The sequence below is a fragment of the Nycticebus coucang genome, chromosome 23, assembly GCF_027406575.1.
Source record: "Nycticebus coucang isolate mNycCou1 chromosome 23, mNycCou1.pri, whole genome shotgun sequence".
Lineage (NCBI taxonomy): Eukaryota > Metazoa > Chordata > Mammalia > Primates > Lorisidae > Nycticebus > Nycticebus coucang.
This window is the reverse complement of record NC_069802.1, coordinates 37,292,443-37,315,260: the sequence shown is the minus strand read 5'-3', so window position 1 is coordinate 37,315,260 and position 22,818 is coordinate 37,292,443. Positions and strand designations below refer to the sequence as shown.

The following is a 22,818-nucleotide window of genomic DNA, read 5'->3' as shown; positions in this document are numbered from 1 at the left end:
GGAATTCATTGAGGGTACAAGAAACCAAGTTGCACTGATTGCGTTTGTTAGGTAAAGTCCCTCATTTTCCAATAATTTTTGTAAAAATATCAGCTAGATTGATAGCTCCTGCCTAAAGTGTATGAAAATATGTCATCGTCATTGGCCAGAAATGCTTTTGTTGCAAATTCATCCTAAGTTCATCACAACCAGTTACGTATTCCAGGGTATTATTTTATATATGGATGTCATTGCTTTCTAAAGTTACACTTTTAATGCATAAGCATAAATTAAAATGATTCCTGTAGATACAGAATTAGTATTACCTGCATATAATTCACATCTTTATTTTTTCCTCAAAAATTTGGGCAAATGCACATACATAGTATACAGCAAAATACAGTGATTTCTGTTGCTTTGTCTTAAAGTTCTCAAATTCTTTTTCTTCCATCTCAGATCTGCCTTTACGCCCCTTTAGTGAAATTTTCATTTTAAATATTGTACTTTTTGCGTCTAGAATTTTATTTCATTCCCTTTTGTAGTTTCTCTTTCTTTGTTGTTGAATTGGATCTTTGTTTTTGTTTTCTCTTTAAGTCTCTAAATATGTTACAGTAGCAGCTTTGACATTTTTTGTTCTAATTTAGTATCTGGACCATATAGAACCAGTTTTGACTATTTAACTTTTTTTTTTTTTTTTTTTGTAGAGACAGAGTCTCACTTTACTGCCCTCGTAGAGTGCCGTGGCGTCACACGGCTCACAGCAACGTCCAGCTCCTGGGCTTACGTGATTCTCTTGCCTCAGCCTCCCGAGCAGCTGGGACTACAGGCTCCCGCCACAACGCCCGGCTATTTTTTGGTTGCAGTTTGGCCTGGGCTGGGTTTGAACCCACAACCCTCGGTATATGGGGCCGGCGCCCTACTCACTGAGCCACAGGCGCCACCCGACTATTTAACTTTTTTTTTTGCACATGGGTCACACTTTTTCTTTGCATGTTCTCACAATTTTTTGTTGAAAGCTGAACATTTTTAAGTAATATTGCAACTTTGCATTCTGATTTTTCCCCTTTGAGGGTTATCATGTTTGTTTGGGGTTTTTGTTTATTTTTAGTTATCTTCCTGGGCTTAATTTTTGGAATATTTATCCCCTCACATCATGTGGCTGCAGATGTCCCAGTTCACCTTTTTATTATTTTGGGGGGTTTTGGCTTAACTTTTAGAGGTTGGCTGCCTAACTTACTGGTCACTGATGGTCTGAGCAGAGATTGCCTGTGCCCCTTTAACCCATAGGGGCCCTGCCCTTTACTCATGTGTTCAGGGCTCAGCACTCAGCCAGTGCTCAGATTGGCTTTGGCGGCCTCTTCCTCTGGCTTCTGAGGACTCTCCTGTGTGTGCATTGTGGTGTGTCTCGCCAGTGAGAGCAGCTTATGGAGCCTGCAGGGCTCTCTCACCTCTAGGGTCTCCCTATTGGATTTCCATCCTTATACGGCTCACACCAGCCAAGACCCAGTCTCAGGCTGACAGAGTGTGTGGGCATTGCTTATTTCTTCACCCTCTGCCTAGCACCAAGCTGCTCTTCTTGGCAGCAGGGCTGGTTCTCACTGGCATCCCTGCTCTTGGAACTCCTGTACCTACTCTGTACTGAGTCTGGGGGTGGAATGCAGGGTATGGGCAGTGGCAAGGCTCTCAGTCAAGAGGGCTAGAGTCCTGCTTTCCTCCCTGAAGTTCTAACTGATTTATGTGAATAAATGCTTCTCAGTGCTTTCCTTTGGTTGATTTCCGGAGCCTCAAAATGGTTGCCTTTGAGAGTTGAGGCAAAGAAGCCCCTGACCTCTTCCTTCTGCCTTAGGCTGAAGTCCCATCTCTGCTGCATGTCAGAGAATCCCCGTGTGACCATATATTCAGCAGCATGAGCCCTGTGGAAGATAGCCGACTGATGGCTCTGTTCTCCCCGTTTCGAGCTCCCTGTCTACTTGTCGAGCACCACCAGGTCCCTTGTCCTGGTCAGATTTGGGAAGTGAAACTTGCCCCATCAGGCACAGGACACAGATCCGGTGGCTTCAACATGAGTGAATACCATATGGAGGCATCAGATGCACCTCTTCTCTGCAGCGTCTGCAGTCCTGGGCTCTTGGGCTCCCTCCTTTCTCTCAAGGGAGGGTGCTGGTCACCACAGGCTATCTGGGCAAGTCCCTGTTACCTTGACATTCACTTTGTAATTGCTCAGCAGAATGTGACTGACTTTAATTTACTTCATTCTACTCTCTGTTTAGTGAATAATTGTGAATAATTTAGTGTTTTTTCTCTTTCTTCTTAGGCTGAACAAGCTCCAAACACTTGTGAGTGTCATGTTTGTAAACAAGAAGCTTCTGGACTGACACCATCTGCAATGACAGCTGGAGCCCTTCCTCTTGGTCACCAGTTCGTGACCCCAGAGAAGCCTGCACACCCTGCACTGCATCTTTACCCCCACATCCATGGGCATGTGCCGCTGCACACTGTCCCACACCTGCCACGCCCCCTCATCCACCCTACCTTGTATGCAGCACCCCCCTTCACACACAGTAAGGTAAGTTGAGGAGAAGGAACCTGAAAGCTCACTCATCACTAAGATCTCACAAGAGTGCATATTTAAACAAAAAGAAATCAGTAAATTGGTGACTTGCATAGGACAGCATTTGCTCTTGATAGGAAGGTCTGCAAATGTTCCCTTTCCCCATGAGTCTCTTAAACACTTAGAATTTTGAACCTTTACAGTTGTAAAAACAATCATTCAATACAGTCATGAAAGTCATGGTTTAATTCATTCAGAATTAACTACCAAAAAACAGTTTTTCAGATAATGTTGCTGATAGGTTAAACTCAAGGATACTTCTACAGAAATTCAAAATTACCCATGGCCTTCTGAGAGCTGGCTCATCTTCTTCCAGTGATGAGTAAAATAATTTGAATATAGCACAACATCTAACATTGACTGGGCTGTAAAGGATCTATGATTATGCTTCTTCAGCATGAAAATTAACACCTTGTAGAAATACACAAGCCTAAAAAAGGAACTCTTGAGTGCCCACTGCAGACCCATTGCAGGTCATAGGTCCCTACAGGTCTGGAGAGGCAGCCAGCGGGCAGATGGGAGAGGCTTCCAGAAGCCAGGTGTGCTAAGAGCCTGTTTAGGAAATGGAGTGAGAAGCAGGAAAAACATTGATTTTTTTTTTTTTTTTTTTTAATTTCTTCTCAGAGAATCCCATGCATGTATTTAGTATCTTAGACATTGCAGTGAAATTTTAGGTTTATTTCATTCTTTGGCCTTCAGCTGTGCCTCTCTAGCTATTTGTGAAGTTACTTTTGTTGACTCACCTGTAATTCTGATTCTTTTTTTTTATGCAAGTTATTCTTGTTCAAGGTTAGCTGTAATCAACCAAAAATAGAATTTTCCCCAAACTCTAGTAATTTACTTATTTAAAATAGTGACTCTTGGGCGGCGCCTGTGGCTCAGTCGGTAAGGCGCCGGCCCCATGTTCAAACCCGGCCCCGGCCAAACTGCAACCAAAAAATAGCCGGGTGTGGTGGCGGGCGCCTGTAGTCCCAGCTACTCGGGAGGCTGAGGCAAGAGGATCGCTTAAGCCCCAGGAGTTGGAGGTTGCTGTGAGAGCTGTATGAGGCCACGGCACTCTACCAAGGGCCATAAAGTGAGACTCTGTCTCTACAAAAAAAATAAATAAATAAAATAAAATAATAAAAGTGACTCTTAACTGGAAGAGGAAGGGAGGACATATATGGAAGGGCCTTTCTGGACCACGCTTGTGGTCTCCCTACTCCCAGAGGCCCTGTGCAGGGGTGTCCTTTGTTGTGTGTTTGCTATGGAGGACACCGGTAGGGGATTGACAGCCGTGGGTTTAGAATAGAGTTGAGTAAGTTTGTCACATTCTGATTATTACACCTGGCATGACTTCTAAGTACATGCTTAAATTTTTGTTAGATTGAATACTACTCAGTTTGAACATTTAATGATGCCTTTATTAATAAAGTGCTTTTAAGTAACATTTTTCAGTATATAGTCAAAGCCATACCGTTCTGACCATCTGCCTGGTTTGTGCCTATATTCCTTGGCAAATGTGTAAATTTAGGAAGTTTCCAACTCCCTCTAATTAAATGAATAAACTGTTCCCTAGTTGAAAGAAAAGATTATAGAATGTTCTGTTACATATTTGTGCTGGTGGAAGCTATTCAAGAATAGTTTCTACAAATATTCAAGTAAAGTAGTGAAATTGATAATTCTCCAAAGTCTACTGAGACACTGTAGTTAAAAACATTCTTTTTCTGACTTTTGGCCTCTTCTCAGGAAGCCAGAAGTACTCTTTATAAGAGTAAAAGGCAAAGAAAAGCATATTTTAGGAGCATCATTTATAATATCTGTTCTTTTGACACCTGTTGGACTTTAATCCTGTGGCAGAATTGAAAGATTAGTGGGTAGAAAGTCAAATATGGAGGTCAAGCCAAGTGTAGTAGAGTGTGTCGTTAAGCCCATTTCAACCACTTCAGCGAGGTCAAGACCATTCACCAAATCTTTCAAAATACTTTAGTTAAGAGTTCATTTTTATTTGGAAGAATAAAATGCACTTGGCAAAATATTTATACCTGGTATGGAAATGTTTGTTTCTCTAAACAAGCTTGAATCACATAATGTATAGTGCTTTAATCACCCTGTGGGGATTGCTAGAGGTGCCTTCCAGGGAGTACTGAGCCCTATCAGAATAGCGCAGGCTTGGCTTGAGCTGCATTGAGCACGTTCTCAGAGGTGGTCGAGGGGGTGGTGCTCCAGGCGATGACCTGGCCCTGCTTTGGTGCTGCATGTGTCCATGTTGCTGGGGCCTGGAGAAGTTTCTCTTGTTGCCTTTAAGACGTTATGTCACTATTGGTTGTAATTCTTCTTTTAATTCACACTTTGTCTATTGTGGGTAAATATTTGGTACCTAAAATACTTAGGATGATTACTATGAAAAATTTATTTGCTTGAAATTACAGAGAACTGGAGTAGCTTTTCCTGGCCTCAAGTGATCCTCCCGCGTCAGCCTCTCGAGTAGCTGGGATGACAGCATGCATCACCATGCCTGGCTAATTTTTCTTATTTTCTTTGTAGAGATGGGGTCTTCCCATGCTGCCCAGGCTGGCCTCAACTGTCCTCCCTCCTTAGCCTCCTGATTACAGGCATGAGCCATCATGCCCCTCCTCTGTTATTTTTTGTGTGTTTGTTTTTTGGGCTATAGCAGCCATCTAATGAGAGTGAGGTGGTGCCGCTCTGTAATTTTGTTTTGCATTTCCCTCATGTTGAACGGTGTTGCACAGCTTTTCGTGTGCTTATTGGCCATTAGTAATCTTATTGGAGGATGTCTACTCAGATCCTTTGCCCATTTTTGAATCAAGTTACTTCTTTTTTGTTACCATGTTTTAGGAGTTCTCTATATACTGTATTTTGGATATTTGTCCTTTATCAGATACGTGATTTGCAAATATTTTCTCCCATTCTTTGGACTGCCATTGATGGTATCTTTTGATGCACAGCATTTTTGTTTTCATGAGGTCAGTTTGTCTGTTTTTTATTTTGTTGCCTGTACCTTTGTGGTCACATCCATTACTAAATCCAGTGTTGTGAAGGTTTTCTGTTTGTTTTGGTTCGAGAGCTTTCATTTAGATCTTTGATCCATTCTGGGTTAATTTTTACATGTTGTATTAGGTGAAGGTCCAAAATCATTCTTTGGCATGTGGTTGTCCAGTTTTCCCAGCACCTTTTTTGAAAAGACTGTCCTCTCCCTAATGTATGGTCCTGGCACCTTGGTCAAAAAATAACTTGGCCATATATGACATGCAAAGGTTTGTCCAGCCTGTCTGTCCTGCTCCCTTACTCTGTGTGTCTATCTTTATGTCAGGACCACACTATCTTGATTTCTGCAGCTTTGTTCTGAAATCAGGAAGTGTGACTTCCCACCGTTGTTCTTTTTCAAGATTATTTTGGCTATTCAGGGTTCTCTGAGGTTCTGTGTGAATTTAGGGTGGGTTTTCTATTTCTGCAAGAGACATCGTTGGGACTTTAATAGAGATTAAATTGAATCTCTAGATCATTTTGGGTAATATGGACACTTTAAAAACTTTTGAGTTTGGGCAGTGCCTGTGGCTCAGTGGGTAGGGCACCGGCCCCATATACCAAGGGTGGCAGGTTCAAACCCAGCCCCGGACAAACTGCAACAAAAAAATAGCTGGGTGTTGTGGTGGGTGCCTGTATTCCCGGCTACTCGAGAGGCTGAGGCAAGAGAATCTCCTAAGCCCAGGAGTTGGAGGTTATTGTATCTTTAATTTCTTTCAGCAGTGTTTTGTAGTTTTCATTGTACAAATCTTTCACTTCTTTAAGTTAATTCCTCAGTATTTTGTTCTTTTTTGATGATATTGTGAAGGACATTGTTTTCATAATTTCCTTTTTGAATTGTTTATTGTTGGTGTATAGAAATGCACTTGATTTTTTTTTTTTTAAAGATAGCCCAATTTTATTTTTATTTTTATTTTTTTGAGACAGAGTCCTACTGTGTCACCCTCGGTAAAGTGCTATGGCGTCACAGCCCACAGCACTTCAAACTCTAGAGCTTAAGCGATTCTCCTGCCTCAGCCTCTTAAGCAGCTGGGACTACAGATGCCCACCCCAATGCCCGGCTATTTTTTTTGTGTGTGTGTGTGTAGTTGTTAATTGTAGTTGTCACTGTTGTTTAGCCAGCCCAGGCAGGGTTCAAACCCATCAGACCCAGTGTATGTGGCCGGTGCTGTAACCACTGAGGTACGGTGCTGAGCCTGCACCTGGTTTTTGAATGTGGTCTTTGTATCTTGCTACTTGGCTGAATTTATTCTAACAGTTTGTGTGTGTGTGTGTGTGTGTGTGTGTGTGTAATCTTTAGGGTTTTCTACATATAAAAACATACCATCTGGGAACAGAAATAGTTTTATTTCCTCCTTTCCAATGGTGATGCCTTAGATTTCTTTTTCTTTCTTTCTGCTCTGGCTAGAACTTCCAGTGCTAAGTTAAATAGAAGTGATAAAGCAGGCCTCCTTGCCTCATTCCTGATTTTCAGGGGAAAGCTTTTATTCATTCACTCTCGAGTACAGTATTTGCTGTGGGTTTTCACATATGGCTTTTATCATGTTGAGGTACTTTTCGTACTAGTTTGTTGAGTGTTTTTTGTTTTTTTTTTTGTCATAAGAGGGTTTTGGATGTCATCATGTGCCTTCTCTGCATCAGCTGTAGTCGTCATGTGGCTTTTCCCTTCGGCCTGTTGAGTTGATTTTGAACCATCTTTGCATTTCAAGAATAAATCCCACTTGGTCGTGGTGCGTAGTAACCCTTTGAATATCCTGCTGAATTAAGTTTGCTAGTATTTTGATGAGGATTTTTGCATCAAATATTGTAAGTGGTATCGGTCTGGAGTTTTCTTGTAGTGTCTTTGGCTATGGTATCAAACTATTTTTTGGCCTTGTAAAATTGAGCTGAAAAGTGTTCCTTCCTCTCCATTTTATGTATATATGTATGTATGTATCTATCTATTTATTTATTTATTTATTTTCTGGAGACAGTTTCACTCTGTTACCCTGGGTTGAGTGCCACGGTGTCTTCGTAGCTCACAGCAACCTCAATCTCTTAGACACAGCAATCCTCTTGCCTCAGCCTCCCAAGTAGCATGGAGTATGGGCACCTGCCACAGCACCCAGCCAATTGCTCTATTTTCAGTAGAGAACAGGCTCTTGCTCTTGCTCAAGCTGATCTCAAACTCCTGAGCTCAAGTAGTCCACTCACTTCAGCTTCCCAAAGTGCTGGGATTATAGGTGTGAGCTACCACCCCCTTCAATTTGGGGGAAAGCTTGAAAGGGATTGATATTAATTCTTTAAATATTTGGAGAATGACCAAAGAAGCCATCAGATTTAAGACTTCTTTGAAGTGTGGTGGTGACTCATGCCTGTAATCCTAGTACTCTTGGAGGCTGAGGCAGGTGGACTGCTTGAGCAAGAGCGATACCTGTCTCTACAAACTAGCTGGGTGTTGTAGAGGGTGGTTGTAGTCCCAGCTACTCAGGCTGGGACTGAGGCTGAGGCAAAAGTGTCGCTTGAACCCCAGAGTTTGAGGATGCTGTGAGCTAGGATATCAACGACACTCTACCCAAGGCGACCAAGTGAGACTCTATCTCTTAAAAAAAATTTTTTTTTCTGGGCGGCACCTGTGGCTCAGTTGGTAAGGCGCCAGCCCTATATACCAAGGGTGGCGGGTTCAAACCCAACCCCGGCCGAACTGCAACAAAAAAAATAGCCGGGCATTGTGGCGGGCACCTGTAGTCCCAGCTGCTCGGGAGGCTGAGGCAAGAGAATCGCTTAAGCCCAGGAGTTGGAGGTTGCTGTGAGCTGTGTGATGCCACGGCACTCTACCCAGGGCCATAAAGTGAAACTCTCTCTCTACAAAAATTTTTTCTTTTCTTTCTGGGGTACTTTTTATTACCAATTCATTCTCCTTACTAGTTATAGGTCTGTTCTGATTTTTCTGTTTCTTCATTTTTTAGTCTTGCTGGGTTTTAAGGTTTTTGGATTTTTTTCATTTTTTGTATGTTATCTAGTGTGTTGGTGTGCAATTCTTCAAAATATTTTCTGGTAATACCTTTTATTTCTGTACAATTTAGTATTAATGTCAGTTAGTTTCTATTGAGTCTTCTCTCCTTTTTTCTTTGTCAGTTTCACTAAAGATTCATCAGTTTTGTTGATCTTTTCAAAGAACCATCTTTTGGTTTTCATTGATTTTTTTTGTTTTGTTTTGTTTCTTTATCTTCTGTTTTCATCAGTCTCCACTCTAATCTATTATAGTCCCTTCTTTCTGCTAGCTTTGGGTTTAGTATGGTTTTTTCCTAATCCTTTAAGTTGTAAAGTTAAGTTATTGATTTAAGATCTTTTGTATTTTTTAATGGAAGCATTTATAACTACAGTAAAATCTGTAAGATGACCACCCAAGGGACTGTAGCAAATTGCTTCACATAGAAGTTGTCAACATAAGGAACATGTGCTGCATGTTGGTCCGTAAAAATTAGGTCAAGTTAAGGAGATCGTACAGCAGTGGTCAGCCGTGCAGGTTCTACTGTACAGTGTGGGAGGTGTCACCATGCAGGTTCTACTGTACAGTTGGGAGGTGTCAGCCGTGCAGGTTCTATTCTACAGTGTGGGAGGTGTCAGCCGTGCAGCTTCTAGTGTACAGTGTGGGAGGTGTCACTATGCTGGTTCTACTGTACAGTGTGGGAGGTGTCAGCTGTGCAGGTTCTAGTGTACAGTGTGGGAGATGTCACTGTGCAGGTTCTACTGTACAGTGTGGGAGGTGTCACCGTGCAGGTTCTACTGTACAGTTGGGAGGTGTCAGCCGTGCAGGTTCTACTGTACAGTTGGGAGGTGTCAGCCGTGCAGGTTCTACTGTACAGTGTGGGAGGTGTCAGCCGTGCAGGTTCTAGTGTACAGTATGGGAGGTGTCACTATGCTGGTTCTACTGTACAGTGTGGGAGGTGTCAGCTGTGCAGGTTCTAGTGTACAGTGTGGGAGGTGTCACTATGCAGGTTCTACTGTACAGTGTGGGAGGTGTCAGCCGTGCAGGTTCTACTGTACAGTGTGGGAGGTGTCACTATGCTGGTTCTACTGTACAGTTGGGAGGTGTCAGCCATGCGGGTTCTACTCTACAGTGTGGGAGGTGTCAGCCGTGCAGGTTCTACTATACAGTGTGGGAGGTGTCAGCCGTGCAGGTTCTAGTGTACAGTATGGGAGGTGTCACTATGCTGGTTCTACTGTACAGTGTGGGAGGTGTCACTATGCTGGTTCTGCTGTACAGTGTGGGAGGTGTCAGCTGTGCAGGTTTTAGTGTACAGTGTGGGAGGTGTCACTATGCTGGTTCTGCTGTACAGTGTGGGAGGTGTCAGCTGTGCAGGTTTTAGTGTACAGTGTGGGAGGTGTCACTATGCTGGTTCTGCTGTACAGTGTGGGAGGTGTCACCGTGCAGGTTCTAGTGTACAGTTGGGAGGTGTCAGCCGTGCAGGTTCTAGTGTACATTGTGGGAGTTGTCACTGTGCTGGTTCTACTGTACAGTATGGGAGGTGTCACCGTGCAGGTTCTACTGTACAGTGTGGGAGGTGTCACTGTGTTGGTTCTACTGTACAGTGTGGGAGGTGTCACCGTGCAGGTTCTACTGTACAGTGTGGGAGGTGTCAGCCGTGCAGGTTCTACTCTACAGCATGGGAGGTGTCAGCCGTGCAGGTTCTAGTGTACATTGTGGGAGTTGTCACCGTGCAGGTTCTACTGTACAGTGTGGGAGGTGTCAGCCGTGCAGGTTCTACTCTACAGCGTGGGAGGTGTCACTGCGCTGGTTCTACTGTACAGTGTGGGAGGTGTCAGCTGTGCAGGTTCTAGTGTACAGTGTGGGAGGTGTCACCGTGCAGGTTCTACTGTACAGTGTGGGAGGTGTCAGCCGTGCAGGTTCTAGTGTACATTGTGGGAGGTGTCACTGTGCAGGTTCTACTGTACATTGTGGGAGGTGTCAGCTGTGCAGGTTCTACTGTACATTGTGGGAGGTGTCACCGTGCAGGTTCTACTGTACAGTGTGGGAGGTGTCAGCCATGCAGGTTCTAGTGTACAGTGTGGGAGGTGTCAGCCGTGCAGGTTCTACTCTACAGCGTGGGAGGTGTCACCGTGCAGGTTCTACTATACAGCGTGGGAGGTGTCACCGTGCAGGTTCTACTCTACAGCGTGGGAGGTGTCACCGTGCAGGTTCTACTGTATAGTGTGGGAGGTGTCACTGTGCTGGTTCTACTGTACAGTGTGGGAGGTGTCAGCTGTGCAGGTTCTACTGTACAGTGTGGGAGGTGTCAGCCGTGCAGGTTCTACTGTACAGTGTGGGAGGTGTCAGCTGTGCAGGTTCTATTCTACAGTGTGGGAAGTGTCAGCCTTGCAGGTTCTAATGTACAGTGTGAGGAAGTGTCAGCCGTGCAGGTTCTAGTGTACAGTGTGGGAGGTGTCACCGTGCAGGTTCTACTGTACAGTGTGGGAGGTGTCACCGTGCAGGTTCTAGTGTACATTGTGGGAGGTGTCACTGTGCTGGTTCTACTGTACAGTGTGGGAGGTGTCAGCCGTGCAGGTTCTACTGTACAGTGTGGGAGGTGTCAGCCGTGCAGGTTCTACTGTACAGTGTGGGAGGTGTCAGCCGTGCAGGTTCTACTCTACAGTGTGGGAGGTGTCAGCTGTGCAGGTTCTATTCTACAGTGTGGGAAGTGTCAGCCTTGCAGGTTCTAATGTACAGTGTGAGGAAGTGTCAGCCGTGCAGGTTCTAGTGTACAGTGTGGGAGGTGTCAGCCGTGCAGGTTCTAGCGTACAGTTGGGAGGTGTCACCGTGCAGGTTCTACTCTACAGTGTGGGAGGTGTCATCCGTGCAGGTTCTAGTGTACAGTGTGGGAGGTGTCAGCCATGCAGGTTCTAGTGTACAATGTGAGGAAGTGTCAGCCATGCAGTTTCTAGTGTACAGTGTGGGAGATGTCAGCTGTGCAGGTTCTAACTTCCATTGTGATTTCTCCTTTGATTTGTTGGTTGTTTTCATCCCTTAACTTTTAACTTATTGAGGTCTTTATTTTTACGGTAGGTTTTTAAAGACATATATAGTTGGGTTTTGTTTTGGTTTGGTTTTGACTTTGTTTTCAGGTATGATCTCTGTCTGTTGCCCAGGCTGGAGTGCAGTGGCATCATCGTAGCTCACAGCCACCTCAAACTTCTGGACTTGAGTGATCTTCCTGTCTTAGCCTCCTAAGAAGCTGGGACTACACTGAGCTAATTTTTCTATTTTTTGTACAAACAGGGTCTTGCTCTTGGTTAGGCTGGTCTCAAACTCCTGGCCTCAAGCAGTCCTCCCACCTCGACCTCCTGGACCGCTGGAATTATAGATGTGAGCCACTTTGCCTGGCTTTGTTTTTCATATACTCTAATACTGTGTTTTCATTGGTATATTTAGACTATTCATAAAGCTATTTTTTAATGTATTTGGATTAATGTCAACTATGTTAATAACTGTTTTTTATTTATTACCAGAGAGTTCTTTTACCATTTTCTTCACATTTTACAATTATATTATCTCTTCTCATTGTTTCAGTTTATTTAAAGGAAAATATTTGTATTTGTTCTGGAGTTTACAATATACATTTCTAAGTGTAACACATGTAAAACAGTTAGCTTTTTTTTTTTTTTAAGACAGTGTCTCACTTTTTCGCCCTTAGTAGAGTGCTGCAACATCATAGCTCACAGCAGCCTCAAATTTGGGGGCTCAAGTGCCTCAGCCTCTCAAGTAGCTGGGACTACCGCGTGTGCCGCAACACCTGGCTATTTTTAGAGACAGGGTCTTGCTCTTGCTCAGGTTGGTCTTGAACTCCTGCCTTCAGGCAGTCCACCCACCTTGTCCTCCCAGAGTGCTAGGATTACAGGCTCAGCCACCACGCTGTATCCCTTCTTTTCATCCTTTACCTTTGTCAGTTGCTATTTGGTACTGATGTGTTTAGTGTTTTTCCCTTTGATCTGGAGCTCTGTAGCCCCACTTACCTGACAAAGCCCAGGTCAAGGAGGAAAGTATAGCCTTTCAGACAAGAGTAAAGGCAAGCCGGTGGGGACTGTGCTTTCCTGCTCCTTCACACAGCAGTTTCCCACCCAGCATCCACGTGGCCTCAAAGTGGTAGGTTCCAGAATTTATATTGGAACCCAAGGCATTCAATTTTCAATCCTGTGTCCCTTTTATCCAACACAGAAAATGTGTTATGCAGCCTTCACCCTACTAGGAAAGAGCCTAGTAAAGAAGTAGAAGACGCCTTGACTTCTCCCCTAGCAGGGGAAGTGTTGGTGGTGATTGACGGGTTCTGGCCCTCGGTGACTTCAGTGCATTGAGTAGAGCCTGGTGCTGCGGGGGGGGAGTTGGACTCACCCCCTTGTTAGATCTGGGGCTGGAGTGTGTCTTTAAACCTCCCTCTGTAGGTTACTGTGAGAAGTAAGTACAACTACTGCAAAAGTATTTAATACAATTAAAATGTGGTACAAGTTTTTTGGGAGGTTTTTTTTTCTTTTATTGTTTGGGATTCATTGAGGGTACAAAGAATTAGGTTACACCAATTGCATTTGTTAGATCAAGTCCTTCTTATAATTGTGTCCCGCCCCCAAGAGGTGTGCCATACACTGTGACCCCCCCATTCCCTATCCTTTCTCTGTCCCCATACCTCATTCCCCTACCCCCAACTTTTATTAGATCATCTACTGCCTTTGTATTAGAATTGAGTACATTGGATTCTTTTTTTTTTTTTTTTACATTGGATTCTTGCTTCTCCATTCTTGTGATACTTTACTAAGAAGAATGTGTTCCACCTTCATCCAGGTTGATAAAAAAGATGTAAAGTCTCCATCTCTTTTAATGGCTGAATAGTATTCCATGGTGTACATGTACCACAACTTGTTAATCCATTCCTGGGTTGGTGGGCATTTAGGCTCTTTCCACATTTTGGCACTTGTAAATTGAGCTGCAATAAACAGTCTAGTGCACATGTCCTTTATTATGATAAAAGGAATGTTTTTCGTCTGGGTAGATGCCTAGTAATGGGATTGCAGGATCAAAAAAATGTGATACAAGTTTTAAGTTCAGACTGGCATCAGGAGGCAGGAAGAGCTATGTGGAAAACAGGATTATAAATAGATTGCAGTTTGAGAACAATATTGTGACCTTTACTCTGTATTTTATTTTGGAAGTAGTATTTGATTCTTCCAGGCTGAGTGCTAGCAAGGCCAAAACAAAAGTAGCTCTTCTGCCCCTCTCCCATCTCTGGGAGAAATGCTAAGAAACCTCACGTAAGTAGAAATACAGAATAGAGTCAGTGGGGCAGCGCCTGTGTCTCAAAGGGGAAGGGCGCTGGCCCCGGCCAAAAACTGCAAAAAAAAAGAATAGAGTCAGTGACTTTAACCTTGTCACCTGGGGTGCACCTGGACCCCTCGTCGTTTGGAGCTGTTTCAAGCACCGATGTGATGGTTCGGTCCTGTGCTCTCTTATCTCACTTTCTGTGCTCACATGCAGTGTAGAGGACAAAAGAAGTTGCCTAGTGCTGTGTTAAACTCAGAATTTGGGCTTAGGAAGAAGAGTTTCTTGTATGTTTATGTTTATGTCAGAGCTTTCATTTAAAGCAAAGTCTTTCCTGTGGATTACTAGTGAAGAACAATTCAAAACTTATTAGTTGAAGCCTTCTGGATTTATATAAAGACTGAAGTCAGTATTATAATTGAATAGCATTATCCACATTGTTAGACTTAATTTGTGGTTAAATCATTGGTGGACTTATCGAGGCATTGCCCAGAAATGGTCTATGTGACAGCTGCCTATATTTTTTTCTAAAGAAAACTCTTAAGCTGTTAAGATCAGAAGGGATCTTTTGCAAAAACACTGAAAAATACAGTTCTTTAAAATGACTGATCCCCCTTGCTTTTTCCTACTTTTGCCTTTTGTCTCTACAGCGGGGCCTCCTTTTTTGAGTAGGTGGGTTTCTGAAGAGTGTATAACTGAATGTATAGAATTGTTCTTGTGTTTCCATGATTATACCTTCAGAGATGCATTTCCTTATTCCTCTGAGCTGACTAGTTTTCACCAAACATTTATTGAACACCCAGTATGTGCCAGGCCCTGTGCTACATTCTAGGAAAACAGAAATCAGGTAGTCTTGGTGCCTGTTTGCACAGAACTCACAGTCTAAAGAGAAGACAGACACATCATCAGAGCAAGGCATCCGCTGCTGCCTCATACTTGAGACGGGTAGTAGAAAAGTACACCAGGGAAGGCTGCACATGCAGGCTGGTGTTGCAGACGAACAGCTTCTGGAGCAGGGGGTGAGCAGGAGGCTCCCAGTCTCGTCTCAGAGTCCTGGAAGTTCTTACCTAGGCTTAGAGCCCATAAGGTGTTATTGCTGTTCAGAGGTCACCAGCTGGGAGAGCAAGGTTGGGTCTACTTCTCACAGCCAGGGGTGTGCAGTGTGAGAAAGCTGGCTGGTTCACACCTTAGCAGAATGTCCCCAAGGCTGAGAAACCTTCTTAATTTTCTACTTGTTATTTTTTATCAGGTAAATCTCAACAAAGCAGCTCTTAGCTTACCACTATTTTGTAAAAACTGCTGTCCTTGGAAATATGTTTTCTCATTTTCCTTACTCTCTGTCCCCTCCTCCCCCATCCACTGCCAAAACAGTTACCTGCAGCCCTCGCTTAAACACGGATGCCCATCCCACATGGACTGCTCATCCTCTGTCAAGATGTGAGCATCTGGGCTGGGCAGGGTGGCTCACACCTGTAATCCTTGCACTCTGGGAGGCCAAGGCAGGTGGATTGCTTGAGCTCACCAATTCGAGACTAGCCTGAGCAAGAGTGAGACCCTGCCTCTACTAAAGATACAAAAAAAAAAAACTGAGGCATGAGGATCACTTGAGCCCAAGAGTTTGAGCCACAATGATGCCACGGCACTGAACCCAGGGCGACAGCTCGAGACTCTGTCAAAAAAAAAAAAAAAAGGGGGGTGAGGGCACCGCCTGTGGCTCAGTGATTAGGGCGCCGGCCCCATATGCCGAGGGTGGCAGGTTCAAACCCAGCCCCGGCCAAACTGCAGCAAAAAAATAGCTGGGCATTGTGGCGGGCTCCTGTAGTCTCAGCTGCTCGGGAGGCTGAGGCAAGAGAATTGCCTAAGCCCAAGAGTTAGAGGTTGCTGTGAGCCGTGTGACGCCACCGCACTCTATCTGAGGGCGGTACAGTGAAACTCTGTCTCTACAAAAAAAAAAAAAAAAAAAAAAGGCGGGGGGTGGGTCTGCTCCAGCCCCTACCCTCGCCCCACTGGACCAGGGCCAGTTCCTTCCCATGCCTCTCTGTTCCAGAGCCCTGTGGGAGGACGGGCTCATGGTAGCTCTGGCCAGTTGGGTGGTTTGGTGTCTTGGGATTGTAGTCTTAGAAAAGGAAAATTATCCACATTCACACTCACTGAATGCTGTTATGGGCCGAGCAGTGTGCTGAGTTCTTACTACCACCCCAGAGGTAGGTATTTCTAGATTACAGGCAAGAAAACTATAAAGCACAGAAAGATGGAGTGATTTGCCTGAGGTCACACAGCTAGTAAAAGGGAGAGCTGGCATCTAAGCCCATCAGACTGTGGACCCAGGGTCGAGACTGACCCTCAGTTCAGATCCAGCTGCCTCCTAGAAGGGCAGTCCCTGACCCGGAAGCTCAGTCACAGTTGTTGTCTTGATAGCTCCAGGGCCGCTCCTTGCCTCTCTACCCTCACTGCCATTGCTTCATCCTCGTCCCTAACTGCCTGCCTCAGTGTCGTCTTCCCCCTCTGTCCACAGCATTGCTGCAGATTGGCCTTGTAAACTGACCAGTTCGTCTCACTCTGCTGCTTAAAACCCTCTCTGGCTCCCTGGCCCCTTCAGGAGAAAATCTTACAGAGCAGCCTCTGATCAGGCTGCTGCTCCGTCCTTGTACCTTTTGAGGTGCCATGCTGTTATCCTTACATGTGGGCCACCACTGTGCTCTTACCCCTTTGCCCCAGCCAGGGCCTCAAGATTCCTCTAGGGCAGTGGTTCTCAACCTTCCTAATGCTGCAGTGTATTTTCATTGTTCAAAAGGGATTGCCCACGGGTTGAGAACCACTGCTCTAGACCATCACCTGCTCTCAGGAACCCTCCTATTTGTGTTCACAGAATTCAGGGCTTATTTCTGCATCCTGGGAGTGTGATCACCAGGTGTAGCTTCTCTAGGGCAAGACCTGTCCTTTGATGCTCATTCCCGCAGTTCCTCAGTCCTGCTGAGGGGAAACCATGTGACAAGACCTGGCGACAATAGGGACAGGCTGTAGGTGTCCCCTCATGGAGCACACATAATTGGGGGAAGGCAGACATTCAGCCAATAGGCTACAAGTAAGTCTTGGATTATCACTGTGGTGAGTGCTAAGAGGGAAAGTAGTAGGTTTTAGCGTGTTCCATAGGAAGGCTGACTTCATTTCAGGTGGTGGGTCCTGGGTGGTGACAGCAAAGACAGTGGCAGCTTCTCAGCCTGAGCACGAGTGTGCGTGAGCAAGGCAGTGAGCTGAGGCTAGCGTAGTCTAGAGCATGGACACACACACTCAGGGTCAGGTAGGAGTATGGGAGGCCTGCATGTCTGTCCTGGGCTTGGTGAGAGGAAGGGTATGGGCAGGCAACCCCAGTCCCTTGGGTCTTACGGGGCCAGGACGCTGGGAAGCCATTGTCGTGTTGTGAGCAGGGGAGTGACATACTGATATTTACATTCAGAAAAGGTCACTCTGGCTGCTGTGAGGAAAAGGACTGGAAAGGCCCCGGTGCAAGTGTGGAGGCCCTCACAGCTGTGCCTCTTTGAGAACACGGCCACTCAGGAGCTCCTGAGGTCATCAGACAGGGCCTGGGGCCTGGATGTGGGCTCAGCAGAGGGAAGGCATAGGTGGGTACAGCCATCTGGCTGGTCACCCAGTAACTTTGTGGCTGCCGGCCACACCCTAGTCACTATCCCCTGGACCTCATGGCTAGAATGGCCTGGGAGGCAGCTCCTTGGAGAGCACCCTGAGCCTCTGAGCACAATGTGAAATCCCTGCAGTTCTTCATACTTAACTGCTGAACTTTGCTGAGTGTGAGAGAACAGTGTAAGGGCTTTTCCCATTTCCATCAGGGATTCCAAAGTTGACTTGTTTGCCATGATCATTAAAATGCTAGATGAGAGTAAGTTACAGGGGCTTTGTGCACACAAACCACATTCAGTGTGACGAGGCAGGAATGTGAGCACCTACTGAGTTGTCAGAAGTTTGTTCATATTTTTCCTTGAGGCATCAGTTGCTTTTAAAAATCTACATTTGGTTGAAATTTGACCTATTGTGCATAGTCTTGTAAGTAAATCAAATAAGTGCTTTGTGAGATGTGCTGCACGAGGGACAGCAGCTCCCGGGTGCACCTCCCACAAGGTTGTCAGTGATGATATGTCTGTCTATAGTTTAACTACTTAGGTGTAAACAGAATATTAATTTTGATATGTGATTAGAAAATTTTTTTTTGTAGGCTTTACCACCAGCACCTGTTCAGAATCACACAAATAAGCATCAGGTATTCAATGCATCTCTTCAAGACCATATTTATCCAAGCTGTTTTGGGAATACTCCAGAGTGGAATAGTTCTAAATTTATAAGTCTTTGGGGATCAGAAGTGATGAATGATAAGAACTGGAATCCTGGCACTTTCTTGCCAGATACAATTTCTGGTAAGGAATCTGTTAAAACTTTCTTAAAGTTTTCAAGTAACCCAAGCTGAGTCGATTGACACTTTGCTGTGGCTTCCTGTAGCGGTCCTGGTGCGGCTATACACAGCTGTTCTCCCTCACCTCCATCTTGGGTGTCCTTGGGAGCTGACCCCCTGCTCCATCCTTCCTATCTGCCACCAGTCAGCCCCCTGCATTGATGGAGCAGAGTGAGTGAGGCTCTGGTTCTGGGCTTGTCAGCCCAGGTCTAGTCTGCACGGTTTGATGTCCAACCTTTGATTCTTGAACAGTGGTGACAGCCAGACCTCAGCCCCAGCACAGAGGGGCAGGAAGACAGTGCCACGGTCAACTTGAATGCCGTGACTTACAGTTCTTTTCTCTGATTTCTATATTGGCCCTACATGGGATCCATCCCCTCTAATAAGCACCTTCCTTCCCAGTGACCTCAGCTGCTGAGGCTCAGCTATTCCTTCACTTGCAGGGCCTGGGACACCTAAGGTGGGGCCAGTAGCTGTGCCTCATCTCTGTCTTTATGTGGCCAGAGCTCCTGGTAGCCCCATACCCGGCCCCTGCATGCGCTCAGAACAAGCTAAACTGGATGTCCTGATCTGTGCTTGGGAAGGATTTCTAGCTGTGTGACCTTGGGCAAGTTGCTTAGCCTCTCTGAGCCTCAGCTTCTTCATCTTCTTAGGATGGTGGTAATAGTAGTAGCCTCAGAAAGTAGTTTTAAAACATTAAATGACTTTGGGAAGTACTGTGCACAGGAACCGGCACATAGTAGGTGCTCAATAAAGATACTCTCTTAGATAAAGACTAGCTGACCAGCCTCAGCTCAGCCCAGTGTAGGCCTGTGCAGCACAGCCCCAGTGTTACATGTTTCAGTCATCAGCATGTCTTGTGTGAGATAGCTAAGCACTGTTTCTGTTAGAAGCCTTAATGTTCCTGTTCTTCTCTGAAGGGAGTGATATATTAGGGCCTCCACTCTCAGAAACAAGACCCGAAGCCCTTCCACCTCCGGCCAGCAGTGAAACTCCTGCGGTTTTGGATAAAGAGAAAAAAAATGCTGCAAAAAAGAAATGTTTGTATAATTTTCAAGATGCTTTTATGGAAGCAAACAAAGTTGTCATGGCCACCTCCTCAGCTACGTCCTCTGTGTCCTGCACAGCTACCACAGTGCAGTCGAGCAATAGCCAGTTCAAAGTATCATCCAAGAGACCTCCTTCCATAGGTAAGTCCTGCTAGCCCTTGAGGATCTTCATAAATGCTTTGCTTGCTTACTCTTCCTCATCCTTGTAACTGCCTGTCACTCATCCTCACCAGAGACTAGGTAAATGGAATTCATGCCCCAAAATGCTCCCCTACAAAGAGTGTGGCTTGTCGGACTCTGATGAGAATTTCAGCAGGCTTCTCTGCACCAACTCTCAGCTTTAGTCTGCACCCCATTGTTTTGTGATGGGAAGAGGACATTGCTTTCTGAGCATGTGGTAGGGTTCCTCAGAAGCTGCATTAGGGAAACACTGAGCAAAGAAGACCTGGCAAGACTGCCTGTCACCTAGCGTAGGGCATAGCCCCTGTTGTCACTCAGGTTAATCCCCTGGCTCACAGTGAAAAGGGGTCCTGGAAGTGATCAGACACTAACACAGAACTTGGGAGTGGCTTGACAGGGCCTCGCCAGCCAAGTTAGGACAGACTGAGCATCAGAAAGAATCGTAAAGTGGGTAGTGCCACACAAATGCAGCCTCAAGTCTGCAGGGATACCCTGAAAGGGAATACAGGGCAACTCAGTCCCACAGAATCTCGCTGCTGCTCCAGTAGGAAGGTGGCATGGCAGTGCCCTACATAGTCTGTTGCTTTGTCCATGGACCTTTAGAATGCTGTGTGGCAGGTTGGGGTCAGAGTGTTTCGCTGTCCCAAAGCAGTACAGTACCCATAAGGACCTGAGAGGTTGCAGAGGGATAGTGGGTACCTTACTCTGGAGGAATCCGGCAGGCAGCCCTCTGCTCACTGTCAGGAACGGGGGAACATTAGGTGTTTTCCACTGCCAAGGATGGGAAGGATCCAGCATACCTGTCGCAGGATTCTGTGGAAAACATTTCACCCACATATGCTGAGACGAGATAAGTCCAGACTGGCAGACAGCTGTCTTGCTGAGAAACTTCTTGGTAGAGGCTGTGCAGGGGGAGCAATAAAGGACCTACTGTGGGATAATGGTATAGTGGGCATACAGCAACTTCTAGGTGTTAAGCCTAAAAGTATGTGTGCATTTATGAAATAAGGTAAAGGCTCAGCTCCCACAGCACAGTGGTTATGGTGCCAGTCACATAGACCTAAGTTGGGTTCAAACCTGGCCTGGGCTAAACAACAATGACAACTACAACAAAAAAATAGCTGCGCTTTGTGGCTAGAGCCTGTAGTCCCAGATACTGGGAGGCTGAGGCAAGAGAATCACTTAAGTTCAAGAGTTTGAGGTTGCTGTGGGTTAGACTCTGTCTCAAAATAATAAAATAAGACAAATAGGACAAAATGTTAAATCATTGTGAATCAAGGTGAGGGATAAAGGGGTATTCTTTGCGTTATTAATTCAAATTTCTTATAGGTTCAAATATTTTCAAACAAAAAATTGGTGAAGAAATTATGATTAAGGGAAACATGTCTGTTTCTTCTTCAGCCATTGGCCATGACTCTCGGTCTCTCGATGTAGGCGATGTCTTTCATGGCCTCAGCAAGGAGGACCACAGACACTCAGCGCCAACAGCCCCGAGGAACAGCCCCACAGGACTGGCCCCGCTCCCAGCACTCTCTCCGGCTGTGCTGTCACCTGCCTCCACCCCTCACCTTGCAAATATCACAGCCCCATCATTTCCCAAAGCTGCAACCACAGCGCCTGGGTTTGTGGACACCCGCAAGAACTTCTGTCCTGCTCCTCTGCCCCCCACCACAGACGGCTCCATCAGTGCCCCTCCAAGTGTCTGCAGGTGAGCAGAATTGGGGGCAGGGTAGACTGGAGCACTTTGGGAAATGGGCGGCCACTCTGGGCCAGTGGGCACAGTGCCCTTAACCATGGGCAACATCAGGGATGTCCTGTGTTTGGTTTCTAAGTTGTATTTGTTATATATTGGGTAGAATCAAAAGGAAATTGTGTACAATGTCTATAGTGAAGCACAATGCAACAGACAATGGGGTTTTTTAGGACGGGTGTCTGTTATCTTTGAACTCACCTGTTTGAAGCCACCCCACCCTCCTGTTCAGTGTGGAAGCAGGTGGCAGGGACAGTTGCAGAAGGAGACATCAGAGAGACTGTGTGTTCCTGCTCCATGGCGCTTTGTGGGTACCATGGGTGACCATCTGCGTGCACACTGTGCCTCCTGCCTAAGCCACCTGTCACCACCTGTGCTAACTACATGTGACTCCTATGACCCTGGGACATGCCCCCTCTGTGCTGCCTCTCATCTGTGAAGTGAGCAGAGCAGCAGGTGGGTGAGAGGAGGAGACCACTCACTGAACATCCTTTGCGGTTTTGCAGCGACCCTGACTGTGAAGGACACCGCTGTGAGAACGGCGTCTACGACCCACAGCAAGATGATGGAGATGAAAGCGGGGATGAGGACAGCTGCTCTGAGCACAGTTCCAGCACCTCCACCTCCACCACCCAGAAGGAGGGCAAGTACTGTGACTGCTGCTACTGCGAGTTCTTCGGGCATGGCGGGGTAAGTGTGTGGCCAGCCTGTGGCACGGGAGAGTGTGCAGCACACAGCCTCTTTCAGAAGAGAGGTACCCTAAACTGAATTCAGGCTGTTGTTACATTGTATATAAAGCTTCATTTGCAGCAGAGTTATAAATCAAAATATGGTCTGGACTCGGTGCCTGTAGCTCAAGCAGCTAAGGCGCCAGCCATATACACCAGAGCTGGCAGGTTCGAATCCAGCCCAGGCCTGCCAAACAACAATGACAACTACAACCAAAAAAAAAATAGCCAGGCATTGTGGCAGGCGCCTGTAGTCCCAGCTACTTGGGAGGCTGAGGCAAGAGAATCGTTTAAGCCCAGGAGTTGGAGGTTGCTGTGAGCTGTAATGCCATAGCACTCTACCCAGGGTGACAGCTTGAGGCTCTGCCTTAAAAAAAAAAAAAAAAAAAGTATGGTCTGCAACAGCGTTCTACTTCTGAGGTTGTACTTACCTAAAGAAATGATAAAAAGTGTTTACTTGTGAGGACTTTATTACTGCCTTCTTATTTTTATGGCTTTTGAATAGTTGTTGAAGTGGGGGCATCCACAGAACACGGCAGCAGGGCGTTACAGCCACATATGGGGTGTGTGAGCTGGGCTCAGCAGCGTCGGACTTTCACACTTTGATTTCTCATTTGAATATGAGGGATGTTGGTGCCCATGCTACTTGTACATTTTCCTAGAGCAGCGGTGAATTTGTATAAGCAGTAATCGCTCATGACTTATGAGGGATGAGTGGTAGGAAAAGCTGGAGCTTATCATT

At 45.7% G+C, this 22,818-nt stretch overlaps 1 protein-coding gene across 11 annotated transcripts in view; it reads left to right on the top strand.

Annotated features, from left to right (window-relative positions):
* FAM193A (family with sequence similarity 193 member A) overlaps nucleotides 1–22,818 on the top strand; it is a 123,766-nt gene that overhangs the window by 67,678 nt on the left and 33,270 nt on the right. For 7 of the 11 annotated variants that reach the window (XR_008377226.1, XM_053577937.1, XM_053577941.1 and 4 more), the window contains 5 exons: nucleotides 2,294–2,545; nucleotides 18,136–18,334; nucleotides 19,290–19,559; nucleotides 21,000–21,306; nucleotides 21,855–22,038. Coding sequence is in view for 10 of the 11 variants with exons in the window: in XM_053577937.1 (XP_053433912.1) it covers nucleotides 2,294–2,545; nucleotides 18,136–18,334; nucleotides 19,290–19,559; nucleotides 21,000–21,306; nucleotides 21,855–22,038 (1,212 nt within the window). In the remaining variant the exon portion in view is untranslated. The remainder of the gene's footprint in view (nucleotides 1–2,293; nucleotides 2,546–18,135; nucleotides 18,335–19,289; nucleotides 19,560–20,999; nucleotides 21,307–21,854; nucleotides 22,039–22,818) is intronic. The other 4 variants (XM_053577944.1, XM_053577943.1, XM_053577940.1 and 1 more) reach the window with 1 other exon arrangement.